General features: G+C 34.8%; 3 protein-coding genes across 6 annotated transcripts in view; 2 read left to right on the top strand and 1 right to left on the bottom strand.

Moving 5' to 3' along the window:
- The window catches only part of LOC106672490 (transmembrane protein 151B-like), a 34,904-nt gene extending 28,935 nt beyond the window's left edge, over positions 1 to 5,969 (top strand). For all 3 annotated transcript variants that reach the window (XM_014403988.2, XM_024226177.1, XM_024226178.1), the window contains 2 exons: positions 4,262 to 4,539; positions 4,760 to 5,969. In XM_014403988.2, the coding sequence (XP_014259474.1) occupies positions 4,262 to 4,539; positions 4,760 to 5,227 (746 nt within the window). In that variant the 3' untranslated portion in view covers positions 5,228 to 5,969. The remainder of the gene's footprint in view (positions 1 to 4,261; positions 4,540 to 4,759) is intronic.
- LOC106672491 lies at positions 1,034 to 3,180 on the bottom strand. The gene is made up of 4 exons (XM_014403989.2): positions 2,999 to 3,180; positions 2,343 to 2,577; positions 1,876 to 1,968; positions 1,034 to 1,794 (listed from the first exon to the last, which is right to left on the bottom strand). Exons 1-4 carry the CDS (start codon positions 3,086 to 3,088, stop codon positions 1,076 to 1,078), a joined length of 1,137 nt encoding a protein of 378 aa, XP_014259475.1. The 5' UTR covers positions 3,089 to 3,180; the 3' UTR covers positions 1,034 to 1,075.
- A 6,945-nt stretch (positions 5,970 to 12,914) lies between the features above and the next one.
- LOC106672481 (dynein heavy chain, cytoplasmic) overlaps positions 12,915 to 19,406 on the top strand; it is a 41,723-nt gene continuing 35,231 nt past the window's right edge. For both annotated transcript variants that reach the window (XM_024226197.1, XM_014403943.2), the window contains exons 1-8: positions 12,915 to 13,319; positions 16,365 to 16,464; positions 17,125 to 17,554; positions 17,621 to 17,807; positions 18,007 to 18,602; positions 18,675 to 18,859; positions 18,928 to 19,051; positions 19,271 to 19,406. In XM_024226197.1, coding sequence (XP_024081965.1) covers positions 13,079 to 13,319; positions 16,365 to 16,464; positions 17,125 to 17,554; positions 17,621 to 17,807; positions 18,007 to 18,602; positions 18,675 to 18,859; positions 18,928 to 19,051; positions 19,271 to 19,406 — 1,999 coding nt within the window. In that variant the 5' untranslated portion in view covers positions 12,915 to 13,078. The remainder of the gene's footprint in view (positions 13,320 to 16,364; positions 16,465 to 17,124; positions 17,555 to 17,620; positions 17,808 to 18,006; positions 18,603 to 18,674; positions 18,860 to 18,927; positions 19,052 to 19,270) is intronic.

Raw genomic sequence — 19,406 nt, 5'->3', positions numbered from 1 at the left:
GACTCGATCATACTCCACCTTGACCTTGAACTTAAAGGTTCCGTTGCAGTACAGAATATACACTTAGTATTCTGTTTTTGAATGTCTGGAATCGTTTTATTTTGTAAGTTTGAGGTCGAACCCCACATTTGACATCAGGTGAAGTAGATCAATCTTATGACTAACGGAATCAATTTCATCTAGTAAAAAGTCTTTGGAGAAGTGACTTGACTCGACGATTTCGAGATGGGGGCTTGCCAAGTCAGGTTTTTATTCAGGCGAAGACTTTGGTTAGATGCGAATGTATCCCCGAGGTCGGGTTGATGTTAAGTACAATTTAGGGATAAATTACAATTAATTAAGGATTTTAGTTGAGATAAAAAAGTCAATGGCACGAGCGGGATTCGAACCCACGATCTTCGGCTAGATACGCCGCTACTCTACCAATTGAGCTATCGTGACCTCGATCCACTCGGACACTAACTTCCCATCTCAACCCCACCTTTATGAATTTTCCCTCCTTTTTGCCATTTTTCCCGAAATTCGAATCCCGCTCGTGCTATTGACTTTTTTTATCTCAACTAAAAACCTTAATTAATTGTAATATATTAATTGGTCAAGCGGACCACGAAATTAGTGAATTTAGGGATAAATGTAGGTAACATATTGTTAGTAAATTAACATATTTTTATCATTTTTGAAACCGATTGTCCTGACTCAGAGCCATAACATTATAACGCATTAAATCGATTAGGTTTCGTGGTCCGATTGACCAAATAAATTCTTTTCAATTAATTAATATTTAAGTAAAGTATTGAGATGGGAAGGTGGTGTCCGAGTGGATCGAAGTCATGATAGCTCAAGTGGTAGAGCAGCGACGTATTTAGCCGAAGGTCGTGGGTTCGAATCTTGCTGTGACACTGACTTTTTTATCTCAACTAATGCCTTACTTAAAAGATTATAACGTATGATTTCATTGTCTAAATAATCAGTTTCAAAGGAGATTGTAGTCATTAAACGATTCTGTTTACTTAAATACAAAAAAATTACTACATAAATTTCTTGATAGTTTTTATTGACAGTCGCCACTGAAGATTCACTCATCTTCGTAGGGTATCGGCATAGCTATGCTATCACATTCATGCTTATTATACGGCATATTTAGAGCTGTTCCAAAGCATGTCAATCTGATGAAAACGGTGGCACACGCCTTCTCTTTATCGTCGTCGGTGAGAAATGTTATACGTTCTTCTAACTGGGCAGTTGTTGGTAGTTTTTCCGGGTTGATCATTCCAGGAGATGGATCCATTAGTTCCTCAGGATCAAGCCCGCTGGATAAAAATCTCGGTTTGGCTTCTTTGTTGGCCGTACGATAGCTCGTCGGCGTTGGGTTCGGATTATAACCACACCCGGTGTTCCCGTCGCAGAACGAACACGGCTTCGGCATTGGCGGTATCTTGTAAATGTCACTGTATCTGACGTAAGGTTCCATTTTGCTCAACTTGTCCGGGCTGTACGGATTGTCTTCCTCCATCGGGTAGGGACATCTGAAGAGCATTCTTCGTCTTTTCATCGTCTTTTTATGGAGGTTCGAGTCCACGAAAATAGGCCCGTAGCAGTCGATGTAATTTCTCAATACGGAAGACTGATGGGCGTTACAAACCGCAGCGAAAAAGCTCCGTGGGACTTGGAGATTTCCGACGCCGACGCACGTCCTATCAACGTTGTCTCTGTACATGTGCACTACTAAGCTGTTCTTTTCCTGCATGTGGCTTATCAAGTTTTGATGATTCATGTTAAATAAAAATGACTTTCCTGTAGAGTTAAGACAAAATTTTTAATGGTATGTTATTTCCTCGATCATTCTTATAACTATAGGATCAAAACAACAAACACCTTTTTTAAATTTTTTTCTTATTGTTGGATTGTTGGGAAAAAAATTTTCTGCAATTGTTAGAATTGAGGCATTACTCTCATTTCTATCAAGTTCTGAAAAAAAAGTAGATACATGATTTACTATTAAATAATTAAGGTACAGTAATAATCTAGATAATATAATAGGGGTATTCACGGTAACTGTGCTAATCGTGTTAATCATGTTTAAAGTCAAGCTTTTTGTCGTCTAAACACTTGCTCCATCTGGGGCTTTACTGCCATGTTAAATATATTATAAACTCTTTTTAAGGTTAGCCTTGGCTTACTTACCACGTGTGTGAACAGAAATGTTCAAAATAAAGTTGGATTTTAAATAAAGGGGGCACATATTTAGCAAATAAAAAACTCGAAAAGTTAGTTTTACGATTTCAAAAACAAATTTAACTGCACGGGCAAAGTGTTCAAATTTAAACGAAAATAAAACTGACGTGACTCCTGTATCCCTAGTCTTCTACTTTCCTCTTTCCTCTCTCTCCTTTCCAGATCGGTTTCCTTGGAACGATCTTCAACAACGTCAATCGGAGGCAGCTTAAACGCTTTAAGGCGTAATACCACATCGCCAGTATTTGGGTCGATAGGTTCGTTCAGATCAACTTCGGACTGGTCGTACTTAGGTGGAGGTGACATCTCCAACGAGTCTTTACCACCACCGTCTGATACCCCCTGAAAACAGCATTTGTTAACATCGAAGATTTAAATTTTACTCACCCTCTTTTCGCACTGCTGTCATGTACTCTGTTTATCTTAACAATTTGTTTCGAATCTCAAGTAAATTGCTTTACAGGTTGATGTCATACTCATATACAGTTTATTTTTTAAAACTACTCCTTTATATTTATTGAATCGATGATCAACATCATCACCAGTAATGGAGGTCACTAGGACAATGCAAGGCGTTCAGGTCTATGGCCATCATATCTTAATATCTGCATGCTTGTAGTTTGCTAAATAATCGTAATCCTAAATTCACGATTTAAACTATAATTTATTCTATCCAAAATAGAAGGTGACAATGAGAAATAAAATAGCAATTCTGGTTAAATTATCAGAGAAATACATTTCATATTCAGTACCCTCTACTCACCACAAATCTCGGCTTTTTGTCATACTGTTTGGTTATAACCTGGACATTGCTGACAATGACTTCGATAAGGTACGTCTCGACCCCGGACATCCTTGCACTTGACAACTGCCAATAAAAAATATTTTGATTTCGCTTAACGTGCTTGTCTTGAAATGAATGGACACATGTTTAGAAATGAAGTTAACCATTTATTCAATTTGGCCATTATCCAAATTCAACTAACTTTAGGACTGGGCTTAATATGCGTTCTGATACAGTCGGATTTTTTCCTCTCCAAAAAGTGTATACAGAACGACCGAGCACTGGGTGCAAGGGTCCCTTCGAAAACTCCACCAGTGACATTTTGTATGAACAAATACAGTGGAGGAAATCCGTATGCAATTTGTCTAAATCGGCGTAATTTAAAAAATTGCTTATCTTATCTTCTGGAAACAGCCCAGAAGAGTAAATAACACTGTAAAATGTAAATCACATGACATGACACTGCCATTGTGTGTGCAAACGTAACGAACCAGTTGTTTAAACCAAGCTGTTGTCATAAATTCCGATTACTAGACCTTCCACAAACCAACTAGAATTAAAAAGGATTTTGCCATTAGGATTTATGTATTTATTACTATCTACAAACAGCGCGATAAAGAAGAAGAAATAGAATTCTCATGCACAACATCACCAATTTACAACATGACCGTCCCAAAACTACTATACTACTGGATTTTCGCGTTGTTGATCAAATTTCCCATGCTTTAGAGCAAATATTATTTTGTGCTGTGGCTTTCATCGGTACTGCCACGGATTTCGACAAGGGCGAACATACTGCCCTGATATACCCCTCAGCCCATTACCTAGTCCCGTTTTTCACAATCAAGATGCTGAATACCCATAGCTTGGACCTATAAAAGCAGGTGTATCCCAAGGGAGTTTTCTCGGTATTATCTTCTACAATATTGTACCCGCAGATATTACAACCACCCAATCTCACAAGTACCTATGACGAAACAACATTTAAGCTTTATTCTATTCCTTTATTTCTATCCACAAATATCCTAACTACTAATTGGCAGCATCATCACTGATCTCTTTTCTATTAAAAACTGGTTAAAAAACAGTAATAGTACATGACCTTTTGTAAGTAAATTCGTCCTATACCGAGCCAAAAGTTACATAGCTTCTGGAGGTCTAAGATTCTGAAATAAATATTTGATTTTTTATTGAAACAATGTATGGTGTTTGCTTGTGTACTTATAGCTAATTTTTGACCAGGTTTCGCATTCGCCAATGTAGAAGCAGCGGCTGAGTTCGAAGAGCAAAGGGCAAGGTTTTTTGCAGAACAAGAGCGCTACGACGATTACATGGAAATGCGAGAAGGCCTTGATTTGACGAACGTCGCTGCGTTCAGAGAACATGTCATCGCCCTTGCCAACCCGGACAAAATACCTTGGTATGCCGGTCAAACCGTCTACTGGCTATGCTCATTCCTCCTGCTCTCGTGGCCCCTCAGACTTATGCTGGAGTACAACACAGCCTATTTGCATTACAAGGTATCGGAAATATATTGAAGTTAGAAAAAATGACAATTGATTTCCTTAACGTCTCCTGACCATTGGATTCTTCTATTTCGATATTACAGTTTACGATTTAAAAAAAAAATCCTTGGTTGAAAGGAGTCCATGATGGTTTTTGGTATAAGTTAATTTTGGTGAAGTAATTTTATTGAACGCTGGAGACTGCTTGAGATTAAGTTCTTTTCCTTGTTGGCAGGTGACGAAACTATTTGGAGTCAATTATGAGACCGGGATGAGCGGGATATCGACGCCTACGAGCTACTGCGCGGTATCGCGAGGTGAGAGCACCGTCGACTCAGCAGATATCGAATGGGGAATCAGGGATAACACATCCCTCGTCCCGAGCTATAGCGAAGCCGTCCTGATGGAAGGGAATCGACGTGCGTCCGGCGTTTCCAGACGTCCTTCTGCAGCTTCCACGTCCAGGCCTCTTTTCTATCCGAGCCCCTTGGCGGAAACGTCGCCCGCCGACCCTCTCCGGGGTATCGAACCCCCATCGTACGAGGAGGCGATCACCTTCCCCGCCTTGACCCGTATGAGACGATCGTTGACCGACAGGGGGGAGATATGCTCCAGATTCACGCCGAGGCCTTCTTCAGAAGCGCAGGTCATCAGGACGCATCAGAGGCCGAGGACTCTGATCACGATGGAAACGAGCCTCTAACCGACTGGACGTATAGACTCAGGAACGCCGTGTTCCCATTGTAGCTGACAATTTAATTCGACTGGGCTTCAAACAAGCTATTCCCCATGCTGTACGCTGCACCCTGTTCTTACACGCCTCTGCCATCGTTGCCGACGTTTAAATGTTGTCGTACAAATGGAAGTGTGATTTTGGTTTTGCTTCGATCGTTTTCGGATCTTTTCTTGGCTTATGAAGGGGTAGACACTCTTTCTTAAGTACACACCAAATAATTAGCTATTAATCGAGAAAATCAAACAAATCTTGTTTAAAGTAGTAAAATCATGGCTTTCACACAGAAGGGGCAGGCGACAGAAAACATAAAAGAGGCTAGAGTGGTCTGCCATAAGTCCTAAGCTTTTCTACCAGACATTTTGCTGCAAAATATGTCGTTTTTATAGGACAACCCTAAATTCTTCTATTAGAGATTCGAACCAATTTATTTTTATATATTTAATGTATCACTATTATTACATATTTTAAATATAAAATAGGTTTTTGTGGAATCGATAAAAAGGCCAAGACAAAGAAATTTAATTTAAAAGAGTTAAAGATTAATACAAAACAAGGAACCTATTGAACTTTATAATTCGTTTTAAATGGTGAATAAAACACTTTTTCAAACCAAAAAAATAAAATACTAAAACAAAATAATTAAAAATCAATTTGTTTGAAATTGGTTTATACATACAAGAAGGAGGTGAGTGAGAGAGAGAAAGAATGAGAGAAATGGGAGAGTGAGAGAGAGAGAGAGAGAGAGAGAGAGAGAGAGAGAGAGAGAGAGTGGTAGGGAGAGAGTCAAACAGTGATAAAAAAATTTCTATGAGTGAGAGATAAAGGAAATGAGGATAATTGTATGTCATAGGGAGTGAGAGTAAATGAGTGTGAAATAGGAGGAAAGTGAAAAAAAGAGAGAGCGAGAGAGGGTGAGAGAGTGAGAGAGAGAGAGAGAGAGAGAGAGAGAGAGAACAGACAGACAGAGAGAATTACTGACACAATGATCAATATGCGATCCTGCAAAGTGAAGAGACAATCATAAGGAAAACTACAAACTCGTCCAGATCCAAGTCTTTTGTCTTCTTCTACCTGTTTCTTTGGTGTGATAGCCGCAAAAATCCCAACAAGATTTGTTTAAAAAAATCTACATATCTGCACAAATATTCTCTTAGTGGGCCTTTAACAAAGTGTAAATGGAAAAAAATAATGAAACATTCCATAATCTAACCACACAGTCAATTTTAAAACTTTGTGGCCATCACATGGCAAAAGAAAAAATATTTTTTCACTTATATACTATAGCAGTAATTGTAACTTTGATATAACAACCGAAATATGTAAATACTTCACTGTTCGATTATTTTTAAAAGAAACATTTCTAATTAATCCATATTGTCATCAAAAACATCTGAAATACCAGTGAAGTTAACAGTTTTTACTTTAAAATAAACATGATAATTCACTTACAAAATCAAATATTTATATTAATTTATTGTTGTATTAGTCATGAGGAGATCCATGCAAGTAGGGCCTTTGATGCAAATGTTGAATTCTAAAGTTTTCAAAAAATTCACTGGACAACAGGGCCGAGTTATTTTGTTCTTAAACCTATTTTACTAAAATTAGCCCATCATCACTTCACTCCCATGTTATTATTTTTAATTAAATTTATTTGTAGAATAGAAAAACAGAATATTTCGAAGTTTAGCATAAAGGATGAACTTTTGTGATGTTGAAATGTTATCTCTCTAAGAACTTAAGTGTTTTTTCTAAAGCAAAACAAAATTATTATCAAAAGCATTAATTAGCTACAAACAAGTTTGAAATTACAGGGAAAAATTGCTAGTGTCCATTTAGGCTTTTTAGTTCTCCAAGCAATTGCAAGATCAGGATCAGAGGACAACACAGCAATGTTGTTGGCAAAGGATGCTAGGAGGAGGTAGTGGGGATATCTGAAGTTGTACATGAGGTACAGGATTGAGCTTAGCACACTGCCCTGTTGTACTCCTGCTCCCATCTAAAAATTGATTAAAATTTTTCATTAATCTGAAGTTTTAAATTTATGAAAACATTCTTCCTTAAAGTTGATGGTGGGCGTCTGATAGTGAACACATGTTGAACCACACTGAATCCATCTATAGTGAATTTCTCACTGAAGATGGCACAAAGTTCAAATGCGTTTGAGTAATATCAAAATCCATCGAGTATAGATGGACCTAGTATGTCTTTCTCACAACATTTTCACAGTATTCCCTGTGCCTATGGAATTCTTTGTTTCCCCTGGTAGGCAATTTTTTTCATTTCCTCTTACCTCCATTTCTCTTCTTTTGAAAGTTTATTTTTGATGCCAATCTGTATATTAATAAATTACAGCAAGTAAAAAATATTACCAGATATTATTAGTACCAGATACACTAGAGCAAACAGTAAGCCTTCTCCCCAAGAATGGATTGTGACATCAGATTACAAAATCAATTCTACTCTGAAAAACACCTCAAGATAGAAATTTTTTTAAAAAAAACTTGGCACCTAAAAATGTAATTGGCATTCTAACCAAAAAGGCCTTTCTTGCACAATCCTCATTTTATCCTAAGTGTGCAATGCAGAGATTTTCATCATTTATCCAGACAGACAAACAAAACAAACAGATTTATTTAAATAATATAGTAACTCTTCATAAATTTATTGTGAATTCCTGTGTACTATATGCTAACATTTAGGTTAGCCCTGTGATTAAACATATTGAATATTTACACCACAATTAAATTGTACAATCATGAATTATATTATTTTATCATTGTGGAAACCAAAATTATTCACATTGTCGCATGAGTAATTGTTTTTGGGAAATAGACACATAAAATTTATTATCTGTAATAGGTTAAGTTCAAAAAAATGTATTGTACTTTTGTTAATTTTTTTTCTGTTAGCACTTAATATAGCACAAGTTGCCTACACAAAATGTCTACACGTTTATGCCATCCCATACTGACATAAATTATCATTATTATGTCCATGCTTAGGTATATGATAAGTAAATTAAAAATACTTTAATTAGTTTATTTAATTTGAATGCCAGTCAGCATGATTATTATTATTTTTTTATTTGTTTAAGAAATAGCTTTTTTTTAACTGTAAATAATTTTAAACCATAATTTTGTATGCTTATAAAAAAACATTGTGAACAAATTAAAATTTAAAAATTTATTTTCTCTTATCAAAACTTCCTGTCACTATATTAATATAATTTATTTTAGTTGTAGATTGTGAAGGTGTAAAATAAAACTTTATATTCATAATGTAGTTGTTAAATTGTTTCAGAAACATGACTAACTCTTCTTACAATTGAACTGAATGCTGGGGCCATACCAAAATAACCAGCAATTGTTTATTTTTATGACACAATGTATGCTATTATGATCCACTGACTTAGTTTAGGCTAAGTTAGAAACTAAAGTAAACCTAAATTTACGAACTTAAATCTTTACAAAAAAAAAGATTTTTGTTGGTAGTTTACCTATGACCAAATAAACAAAAATAACAAATGAGTGTTATACAGACACAAAAACACATACTCATAAATAAATGAAATTCTTTAGCGGACAAGGTGCCTAAGGCTGGGACTTAACCACTGTTTATCTCTTATGCTAAAAATGCAACAAACATTAAGATTAAAAGAAAGCGGCAGTGTTGGTGGGCCGGATCGGCAGAAAATCTCTTACATATCAAGAGCATGTTTGTAGAAGCGGGTCATCCTTTTTTTTTTTTTTTTTTTTTTTTTTTTTTCTGACCTTGCTTTATGCATTGGCCAAAGAAAAAGCGGGTCATCCTCACCTGATTAAGAATAGGCTATGCAAGGTTTACACAGACGGTTAATTTTGGGACAAAACGTGCATCGACATTTAGAGAAAGATTGCTCAATGTGTCCCAATTAAGTGAAGTGTTGCCACTCCTTGGCATGTAGAGAGCATTTAGGAATGAGTGGTGATATGAGAATTGTGCAATTTGGGTCCCCGGTTTTGATTTTTAGAAGAAACGGGATTATTTTACTGTATATAGGCCTTTCTATATATCTCATTTTATGTTTCATTGTGTATATTGAGACTGAATGTATTTATTAGCGTGAATGGAATATTGAATACCCCATCAACCCTCAATTAGATTAATTATATAATATAGTTGACTCTTGTTAATTCAAAATTTGATAATTTGAATTTCTTGATAATATGAACTCTGAGGGTCACTTTGGTATTAAGAAACAATTTTCATGAGAGGGGAGAAAGAGCACCTATAAATCAAAATGGAGCCACTTCCCCTCTTTATAATTCAAACTTTTTCTTTTAATCATTCCTCTAAATTGCCAAATATAGTTTACTTTCTTACAGCTAAAGTTTCTTCGACTTTTCTCCAGTTTGTTATGTTCGGTGGTCAGTGTTTTGTCAATATGTTCTGAACGCTGGTTGATTTGGAAAATCATTTAAAAAAGGATGCCAGGGCAATATGGAAAAATGCATATCAATTCTTAATCATTTTTTTCTTTCCTCTTGATAATTCAAACATCTTGATAATTCGAATTATTTTTGCAGTTCCTTGCGTTTCAACTTGTCAAGAGCCAACTGCATCATAGAAACATACTACCCTAACTGAGTGAAAGGTATGGTAAAGGTATAGGAAAGAATGTATTTGGTAGTGAGAGTGTGAGTTTGGATTTGGAGATTGATTGCTTTAGTGGCTGAAATGACCTATCTGTTGATAGCTCCTGGATCCCAACCTCCATCAGATAGGACTGAGGTCTGACTTTGATTGCCAACTCCTAAGGTTAGTGATTCTCAGTGCCTGCCGGTAATTTATTTTAAATTACGCATAAGCTGGAATTGCCAGCGAGCTGCGAGAATGACAGGCCCAACTCTGTTCTCGTATACATGTCACATGTAGATTTAGGCTTATAAAAGTCAGCAATTAGCAAATGAAATTATTTGAGCATATCAAATTTATATTTTTGCCTTGCCAGATATATATAGGAATAATAAATTGTCACCATGCTATTTTAACACAGTTGCTAGAAGCAGTATAAAAAATAGAACCAATCCATATTTAGTTAAATACCATACATTTACAGACTGTACAACCACAGATTGTTTTTTTTACCTGAATAATTAACTTCTTAAAAAAATTGCTAATAAAATGCCAGAATATATCATTTATTTCAAAATTATAACTTTTATGGATTTTATATATTAAATAGTTTTGGTGTAAAATTGTTAAAATTTTCAGACTTTCTGGCTGGCTTTATTGAGCATTGTAACAAGAGAACATAAAAATTTTATGTAGTCAGATAAAGAACAAATATTATAAAAACTATAAACTATATTTATATTTTAAAATTAATCACACTATTACATTATTGTTACATACTCTGCTTAATACAGCTTAAATATTTTCTGTTTTAATTTTGAGGTCTTCTTCCATTTGATAAAGTTCAGCAAGTATTTTGTTAAATTCTCTCGTCTCATCGGAAGTCTCCCTTGGCTCCGCAGGACAGGCCAGTTCCGCAGGTTTCTTGACAGGAGGTCTCCCTTTGATTTCTTTATAAATAACATTTGGTTTTGCGTTAATCTTTTCACCTTTAACTTTGCTGTTTCCGTCGCGGACTTCTTCCATATAGAAGCCATTGGTGATCAATTCTTCCAAACCAGCGTTCAACATTGCTTGTATGATCAAGTCATTTTTATCGTAGACCCTTTTGTACGTGGGGCCTTCGTTAAAAGGGCTTTTCAAAGACATTCAAGAAAGCAGGAGAAGAAAGAAAGAAATTAAAATTCTCCTTGTGATACTTATTGAGGTTAACTTTTGGAGAAGAAGAAGAAAAAAAAAAAGAATAATTGTCCCTTATATAAACATTTAGAAATGGGTGCCATTGCAATTTTCAATTTGAAATCTATTCATCATAATTAGATCATTTTATACAAAAATACAAAATTGGTACAGATATAAAAAATATAGATTAATTGAAAGGGTTAATTGATTATTATTTGTTTATTGTTTTACAGGGTAAAATTTCATATTTTAAAAATGTCTAGTTTGGTATCAGTACAGAACTGAATGAAGTGAGGATTTCAGGAATTTTTCAAGAAAAATTGCGAAATTTTATTTTTAAATGGTCAAAATGTTTTACTGCATAAATAAATCGTTATTTAGGCATGCAGTATTTATATTTTCGTTGTTTTTTGGACGAAAAATTAAACAAAAGGCTAAGAATATTTTTTTTTCAGATTTAACATAGGTTTTACAATCACATCAGCAAACATTTTAACTTTTTTCAAAAAATTTTTAATTTGTTTTATTTATGAAAATATTTTAAAATGATTTAAATGATATAGGAGACCGATTTTAGTGTTTTTTAGTTTTAATTTAGGGCTAAATGGGAACAATAAAATAGTTCTTATGGAAGCCTCCCGCGCCAGATTCGAAAATTGACGGGAGGGCCGCTGATAACTGATAAAACATCAATTATACTATTTATTATAAAACATCGTAACGATTGATAAAAAAGTTTTTTTTTAAATTATAAAATAAATCTATTTTAATGTTGTTATTTCAAGGCGAAGAGTAAAATCTCGTATTTTAAAGATGTTTGGTTTGACAATAGTAACAAACTGAATGAAATGAGGATTTCAGGATATTTTTAAAGAAAAATTGCGAAAGATTATTTTTAAAAAGACAAAATGTTTTAGTTCATAAATAAATTGTTATTTGGGCTTACAGTATTTATATTTTCATTGTTTCTTTGACGAAAAAATAAACAATGGCAAAAATATGTTTTTTTTTTTTTTTTTTTTTTTTTATAGCTTGTATAATTATATTTATGGAAACATTTTTAAATGATATAGGAGACAGATTTTAGTGTTTTTAGTTTTAATTTAGAGCTAAATGGATAAAATAAAATAGTTTTTATGGAAGCTTCCCGCGCCAGATTCGAAAATTGACAGAAGGGCCGGTGATAAGTGATAAAACATCAATTATCCTATTTATTAAAAAATGTCGTAAAGATTGATAAAAAAGATGTTTTGTGATTATAAAATAAATCTATTTTAAAGTTGTTATTTTGAGGCGAAGAGTAAATCTCGTATTTTAAAGAAGTCTAGTTTGACAATAGTAACAAACTGAATGAAGTGAGGATCTCAGGAGATTTTTAAGGAAAAATTGCGAAAGATTATTTTTAAAAGGACAAAATGCTTTAGTTCGTAAATAAATTGTTATTTGGGCTTGCAGTGTTCATATTTTCATTGTTTATTTTATGAAAAAATAAATAAAGACAAAAAGTAGTTTTTTTCTTAGATTTAACATAGTTTCTATAATTTTACTTATGAAAATATTTTTAAATGGTTTAAATGATATAGGAGACTATTTTTGTGTTTTGTAGTTTTAATTTAAAGCTAAAGGGGTAAAATGAAATAGTTCTTATGGAAGCCTCTCGTGCCAGATTCTAATGTTGGCGGAAGGGCCGCTGATAACTCATAAACATCATTTATACTATTTATTATAAAATATCTTAACGCTTGATAAAATAGTTGTTTTTTATTATAAAATAAATCTAATTTAATGTTATTTAAAGGCAAAGAGCGAAGTCGTGCCGTCAGATTTAAGTTGGTAATCGTGTGGGTGAGTCACTGGCAAACTACACTGCAGCCATTCCTCGTCTGGCTCATAGGTTTCCGAGATCGGCTTTTCCTATTTTTTTCCAGTTTTTCTTAGTAAAAAAGGGAAAAAATCGACCGGATGGTTTAACTCTGGCTCGAGTTTTGTCGTCTTTCTTTCGGAGAAATAGGCTTGAAGATGGGCGATTCGTTGGACTCGAGCGACCCTCCACCGGAGGAACAGCCGGTCTCGATAACGGATCTGACCGAATTTATCGTCTACCTGAAGGAAAACATCAAATTGAATCTTTTAGGAGGGATTTACTCTCCTTCGGCCCTCGACCAGGCGTTGCAAGACGTGGACAATTTGGACTGCGTCAAGAAATTCTTAGGAGATGCCCAAATACCTACGCTCGTCGTTCAGAAAACTTCGGCCAAAGGTACATTTCCCAATTTCCCTCTAACCGCCTTGAACCTGACGTCTAATAACAATTGGACGCATCTTTAATATATACAAATAATATTTATTTAAAAAAGCCGGCTGCTTCATGTCTTGTCTTGTCTGAAACACGTTCCTAATCCGTAGGCGGCGATTTTACGGTTTGTCTTTAGCGAAAAAAATTCACACGGTCCCCTTTTTTCTCACGAGAAAAAAACAATTCCAACTGTGCTTTCATATGTGGGAGAAGGGTGCAGCTAATTAGTATTCAGATTTTGTTCTCCTACATTCTTCAGCACGTCCAATACTTATCACACTTCTGCCAACAGACTATACGGTTAGCAGTGGACTTAAGAGATTTTGCCCTTTGTAAATTCAACTGACAAAAACTTACAATACCACACAAGACTTAAACATTTGATGTATGACAAACTAGCAATCATGTAATTCCTGTTGGCCGTCTGGTGTTATACCTAGGTCTGCCAACCAAATTACATCCTACATCCTAGGAGTATTGCCAACATGGTCATTTTACACTCCAGCACACTTTTATAGATATAGTTATAGGCGATATATTTATAGTATATTGTTTGTGTTTCTATATGAAAAAAGAGTTCCTAAAGTGTTGATTGACCTTATCACACATTTGGCACACATTCCTAACCAGTAAAACTCATTTTACATTAACCATGAAAAGCAATGATTAGATACTGAAGAACAAAACTTAAAGATGGGGTGCCATTTGTACAAGTTTATTGTATGGATCCAAGGAATGACACTTTTCAGATCATATGGGACAGATTGATACCTTTCTCTGCACACAATACAGATTTGCAAACTTTAAAAGAAAGTGTCCATATGTCAGCCATATATATGGACCACACTGCCAATAATTATCGGACGTATACCAACCAATGAATCCAGTTAGCAGTAGACTTGGACACTTTCTTCACATTTTACATTTGTTAATTCATCTGATAAGAAAAAAGCCACACAAGACTGCTAAGGAATTGATATAAGACATCTAAAGACAAATTAGCAATCACATACTTCCTGTCGGCAGTCTGAGCTTATACTGTATGTCTGCCAACCGAAGCTAAGTACACGGACAGTCTGGGGTGTCATCTAGGTCTGCCAACCAAAGTTATGACCTACATCCTATGGGTATTGATAGCGTGGACATTTCAGACTCCACCACCTGGAATTTTTAACCTTAACATTTCCTACCATTCCTTTATCATCCTGTTGTATATAGTTTGTGATTCTATACATAAAGACAGTTCATAGAGTATTGATTGACCCTATCACACATGTAGCGCACATTCGTGTCCAATGCAACACATTTTAGGAAGGACTTAAGTTTGACAAGATTTAAGGAATGACATTTTTCAGATTATATGGGACAAATCGAGACCTTGCTCTGTACACATGCAAACTTTAAAAGTAAGTGTCCATGTGTCAGCCATATATATGGACAAGACCATCAATGATTATCGGACATATGCCAACCAACAAAACCAGTTAGCAGTGGACTGACTTGAAGATTTTCTGCTTGCCTTTTGCTAATTTAACTAACAATAAATTAGAAAACTTCACACAAGACTTAAACACTTAATATAAGACAACTTATCAATCTTGTTGACAGTCTGGGGTGTCATCTAGGTCTGCCAACCAAAGTTATGACCTCCATCCTAGGGGTATTGACAGCACATGGAGTTTTTAACCTAAGCATTTTCTACCATTACTTTATCATCCATCAGTTTGTGTTTCTATACATTAAGTGTTCATAGGGTATTGATTAACCTTACTCACATTTAGTACATATTCGTTACTCGTACAACACATTTTACATTCAACACAAAGAGAGTGTTATAACATACTGAAGAACAAAAATTAAAACAATGAATTGAGATACTTGCTGCTGTACTCAAGCAGAATTCTCGTCGCGTGCCATTCCTGTAAGCTCACTATATAGAACCAAGTAATGACACTTATCAAATTATGTGAGACATATTGAGACCTTTATCTGTACACGATACACATTTGCAAACTTTAAAAGTCAGTTTTGTTGCTGGGTGTTAATCTGCAAGTCAGTGAACCCATGCTGAACTGGCTGTAAGTCTCTTCATCACAGTTTGTTGACCTATTAGGAAGTGTTTTGGCATTGTGCCATCTTCTAAATAGTGACCCAGTGCCGGTTTAGAATGATTTAAAAGTAAGTGTCCATGTGTCAACCACACTTGGTCTATACCTTGGTACTTTCACACGTGGTAATTTCAATTCCAAACAGATGTAATTTTTAATCTAAATATAATCCATACTCTCACTCATTGTTAACCCATTCATGACAATGAGCATCAGAGTATGATCATTGTTCCTTAAGTGAGGTGCTGAGAGCGTGATATCCCCCCTCTAATCTCTTCACTTTTAGATTCAAGTTCCTAGAAGCAGTGTACTATTTAAGTTATTTTTTTTTTTAAACGGAGAAGATGATATCCTTTCGTGAATGGGTTAATATATCAGTTCCTATAACAACTCAAGTAGGTGGATAGAGTTTCTATTTAGTTCTTCCAAGTTTACCTATCCTTCCATTGACCTATGCACACTAATCTAATAGAGGGTGGTGTATTGGCATTCTGACACTAAACATTTATGCTAATAAATACATTCTTACAACAATTTTTCAATAAAGGTGGCTCCAGATATACGGTATTCACTGATTGCCGATTGCTGCTGAACATTTGCCAAGCCTCGAGACGTTCATCTTGGCATTCACCAAATAGCTTGCCTATGTAACACACATGTGGATTATGTATACATAATACATTATTAACCAGCAGTTTGTGTGGAAATAGTGAATATGTATTTGCCAAGTGCTGAGCAAGCCCTCACTGTACAACCAATAGTGATGGGCAACAGTGAAACTGTCATTGCTGCAGCTTCGATTATTGTTTTGTGTAGATAGACTATAGACTTATCTAACAGCCCAAAAATGGTAGGATTGTTCATATATACATTTAAAAATATAATTGTTTATATATTTTAGATGATGATACAGACCAAGGAGCAGATGGAGATGATGATAAGGATCAAGTGTCAATCACAATTGCCAATTCAGTTCATTTTGGCACTTCCAAAACTACCAGGTATTTTTTTTTTACATCTAGAACATTTAAATACTGAAATTTGATTGTTACCAATCACTTTTGGTCAGCCTACCCTCTTTCATTGGAGAAATGGTGAAATGTGTCTTTGACAGATCAAACAGCGAGGATAAGCAGATCAAAAATGGTTGGTAATGACCAAATTTCGGGTTCATTGCTCCGTAGACAACATCTCACAATATCCAGAACTTTGAGGATTTGAAAATCCTGTATTGATTAAGGATAAAAATTTATTGGGAATCTTAATGTGTCTGTAGTTGTTATATCTGTCGCATTTACAGCTTCTTTGTTTCTTTTAAGGTTTGTACCTCTTTTTGATGGAACCTCATTATATATTATTGTTCAGGTAAATTCAAAAAGTTCTTTAAAACCTGCTGGAACTAAAAGAGTTTTTTAATTTACCTAAACAATAATATTTACAGCTTCTGTTAAATATTTTATTTACATTAACTGTCCTAACCTGGTTTTAAGAAACTATAACATAATATTTGTTGAGGCATAAAAATTAAAAATTACTTGATCTCTTTCTAGATTTAGAAAAAAAACACAATAAGCTTTCTGAATTTTTTAAAAGCCAAATATACATTACAAATAAAAATAGACAAAAAAATTAGATTATTATTCTTGTGTATTAATTTTCAGTCTTCTGTTCATCAAGACTGGGCCAATTATGGAAGCTGATAAGCCAATTCATTCTCAGCTTCACAGAATTGATTTGTGCGAAGGATCTGCTTACGAAAGCCTGCACTCAATTGTCAGCAAGGGGATGTCGCCCTTTTTCAAAAGTTACATCAAAGAATCGGGCCGAGCGGATCGAGACGGCGACAAAATGGTCCCGTCAGTCGAAAAGAAGATCGACGAATTGGAAATGGGCCTGTTGCACCTTCAACAGAACATTGACATACCTGAAATCTCATTAGCTGTGCATCCTATTGTTGCATCTGTGATAAAAAAGTGCCACGAAGAAGGTAGAAAGCCAAAGGTGTCCGATTTTGGCGATAAAGTCGATGACTCCAGTTTTCTCAACCAGTTACAAAATGGCGTGAACCGCTGGATCAAAGAAATTCAAAAGGCAAACATTAATTTTTTAAATATATTTAGTTATTTATATTTTAACTTAACATTTTAAATATTATAGGTAACAAAATTAGATAGAGACCCAGCATCTGGAACAGCGCTTCAAGAAATTTCATTTTGGTTAAATTTAGAAAGAGCTCTTCATAGAATTCAAGAGAAACGAGAAAACATTGATGTAATTTTAACTTTGGAAATTTTAAAACATGGAAAGCGTTTTCATGCTACAGTCAGTTTTGATAGTGATACAGGTAATTTATAATCTTTCACATTTAATTTTAATTGTTTTAGTCAACTTAAATGGGTTTATGACTAGTTAAAAAATAACTTTGTAAATCAATAAAAATTATTTATTACATACATAGCACAGTTGAAAGAATGTCAAATATGCACAGTAAAGTGGAAAATTGAAATTTCTGTATAACAATGTGTTTTAAATCTTTTTTGCAGGTTTAAAAACAGCTTTAAGTACAGTAAATGACTATAATCCTCTCATGAAAGATTTCCCAATAAATGATCTGTTATCTGCGACTGAGTTAGATAGAATACGGTATGCTGTTCAACAGATTTTTACCCATTTGAGGAAAATTCGGAACACTAAATATCCGATGGCAAGAGGTTTGAGGCTCGTCGAGGCGATTTCAAGGGATTTGACGTCCCAATTGCTAAAAGTACTCAGTACAAGACGTTTGATGCATATCCCGTTCGACGAGTTTGAAAAAGTGATGCAACAGTGCAGCAATGTTTTCACAACTTGGGATGATGAATATGATAAGCTTCAGGGCCTCCTGAGAGATATAGCGAAAAAGAAGAGAGAAGAGCAAATGAAAATAGTGTGGAGAGTCGCACCGTCCCACAAGAAATTACAGACAAGGATGGAACACATGAAAAATTTCAGACACCAACATGAACAGCTTAGAATGGTTATTGACAGGGTCTTGAGACCCGCTGCCCTTCAAGCTCAAGAGGCGAACGGTATTAACGAAGGGAGTGGAAAAGTTGGAGGCCTCTTATCACTCGAATCTTCCAGCGTAACTGCTATTGAGGTTAAATATTCTCATAAAACAATTCTTTTCTTACTTAAAAATGAGAATATTAATTGTAAAATTAACTCTTAGGAAGTCAATTTGGCGTATGAAAATGTAAAAGAAGTCGATTGTCTCGATATGTCAAGAGAAGGAGGAGAGGCTTGGGAAGCTGCTGTCGCTAGGTATGAAGAAAGGATTGATAAAGTCGAAACAAGAATTACTGCTCATTTGCGGGACCAATTGGGGCAAGCCAAAAATGCGAATGAAATGTTCAGGTACATTGAATATTAAATTTCAACTTTGCTTTGTCCATTAATTAATTTTTTCTTCTGTTCGTTTTTAGGATTTTCTCGAGATTTAATGCTCTTTTTGTAAGACAGCATATCAGGGGAGCTATAAGAGAATACCAGACACAACTAATCCAAAGAGTCAAAGATGATATAGAATCTCTTCATGAAAAATTCAAAGTGAGTTGTTAAGGCAAAAAAAGTTTTTGTCCAGACACACATTTAATTTTTTATTTAAAATTTTTTATTACGGGTATTCTCAACACACAAAAAAAGTTAGATCACCTACATTACAAGTAAATGTATGATTATATTGTGCGTGATAGCTATAAGCATATCTTATAAAATATTTTGTAAATTTATTATTTTTGTTTAATTTATAAAATTTTTAAATTACAGATCCAATACACTCAGAGCAAAGGGAATAAAATGAGCACAATTAGAGATATTGCACCAGTCAGCGGATCTATAATTTGGGTCAAACAAATTGATAGGCAGCTTACTACTTATTTAAGAAGAGTTGAAGATGTTTTGG

This window comes from Cimex lectularius, unplaced genomic scaffold (assembly GCF_000648675.2).
Source record: "Cimex lectularius strain Harlan isolate CLEC.00 unplaced genomic scaffold, Clec_2.1 scaffold64, whole genome shotgun sequence".
Classification (NCBI taxonomy): domain Eukaryota; kingdom Metazoa; phylum Arthropoda; class Insecta; order Hemiptera; family Cimicidae; genus Cimex; species Cimex lectularius.
This window is presented reverse-complemented; position numbering and strand designations above follow the sequence as displayed.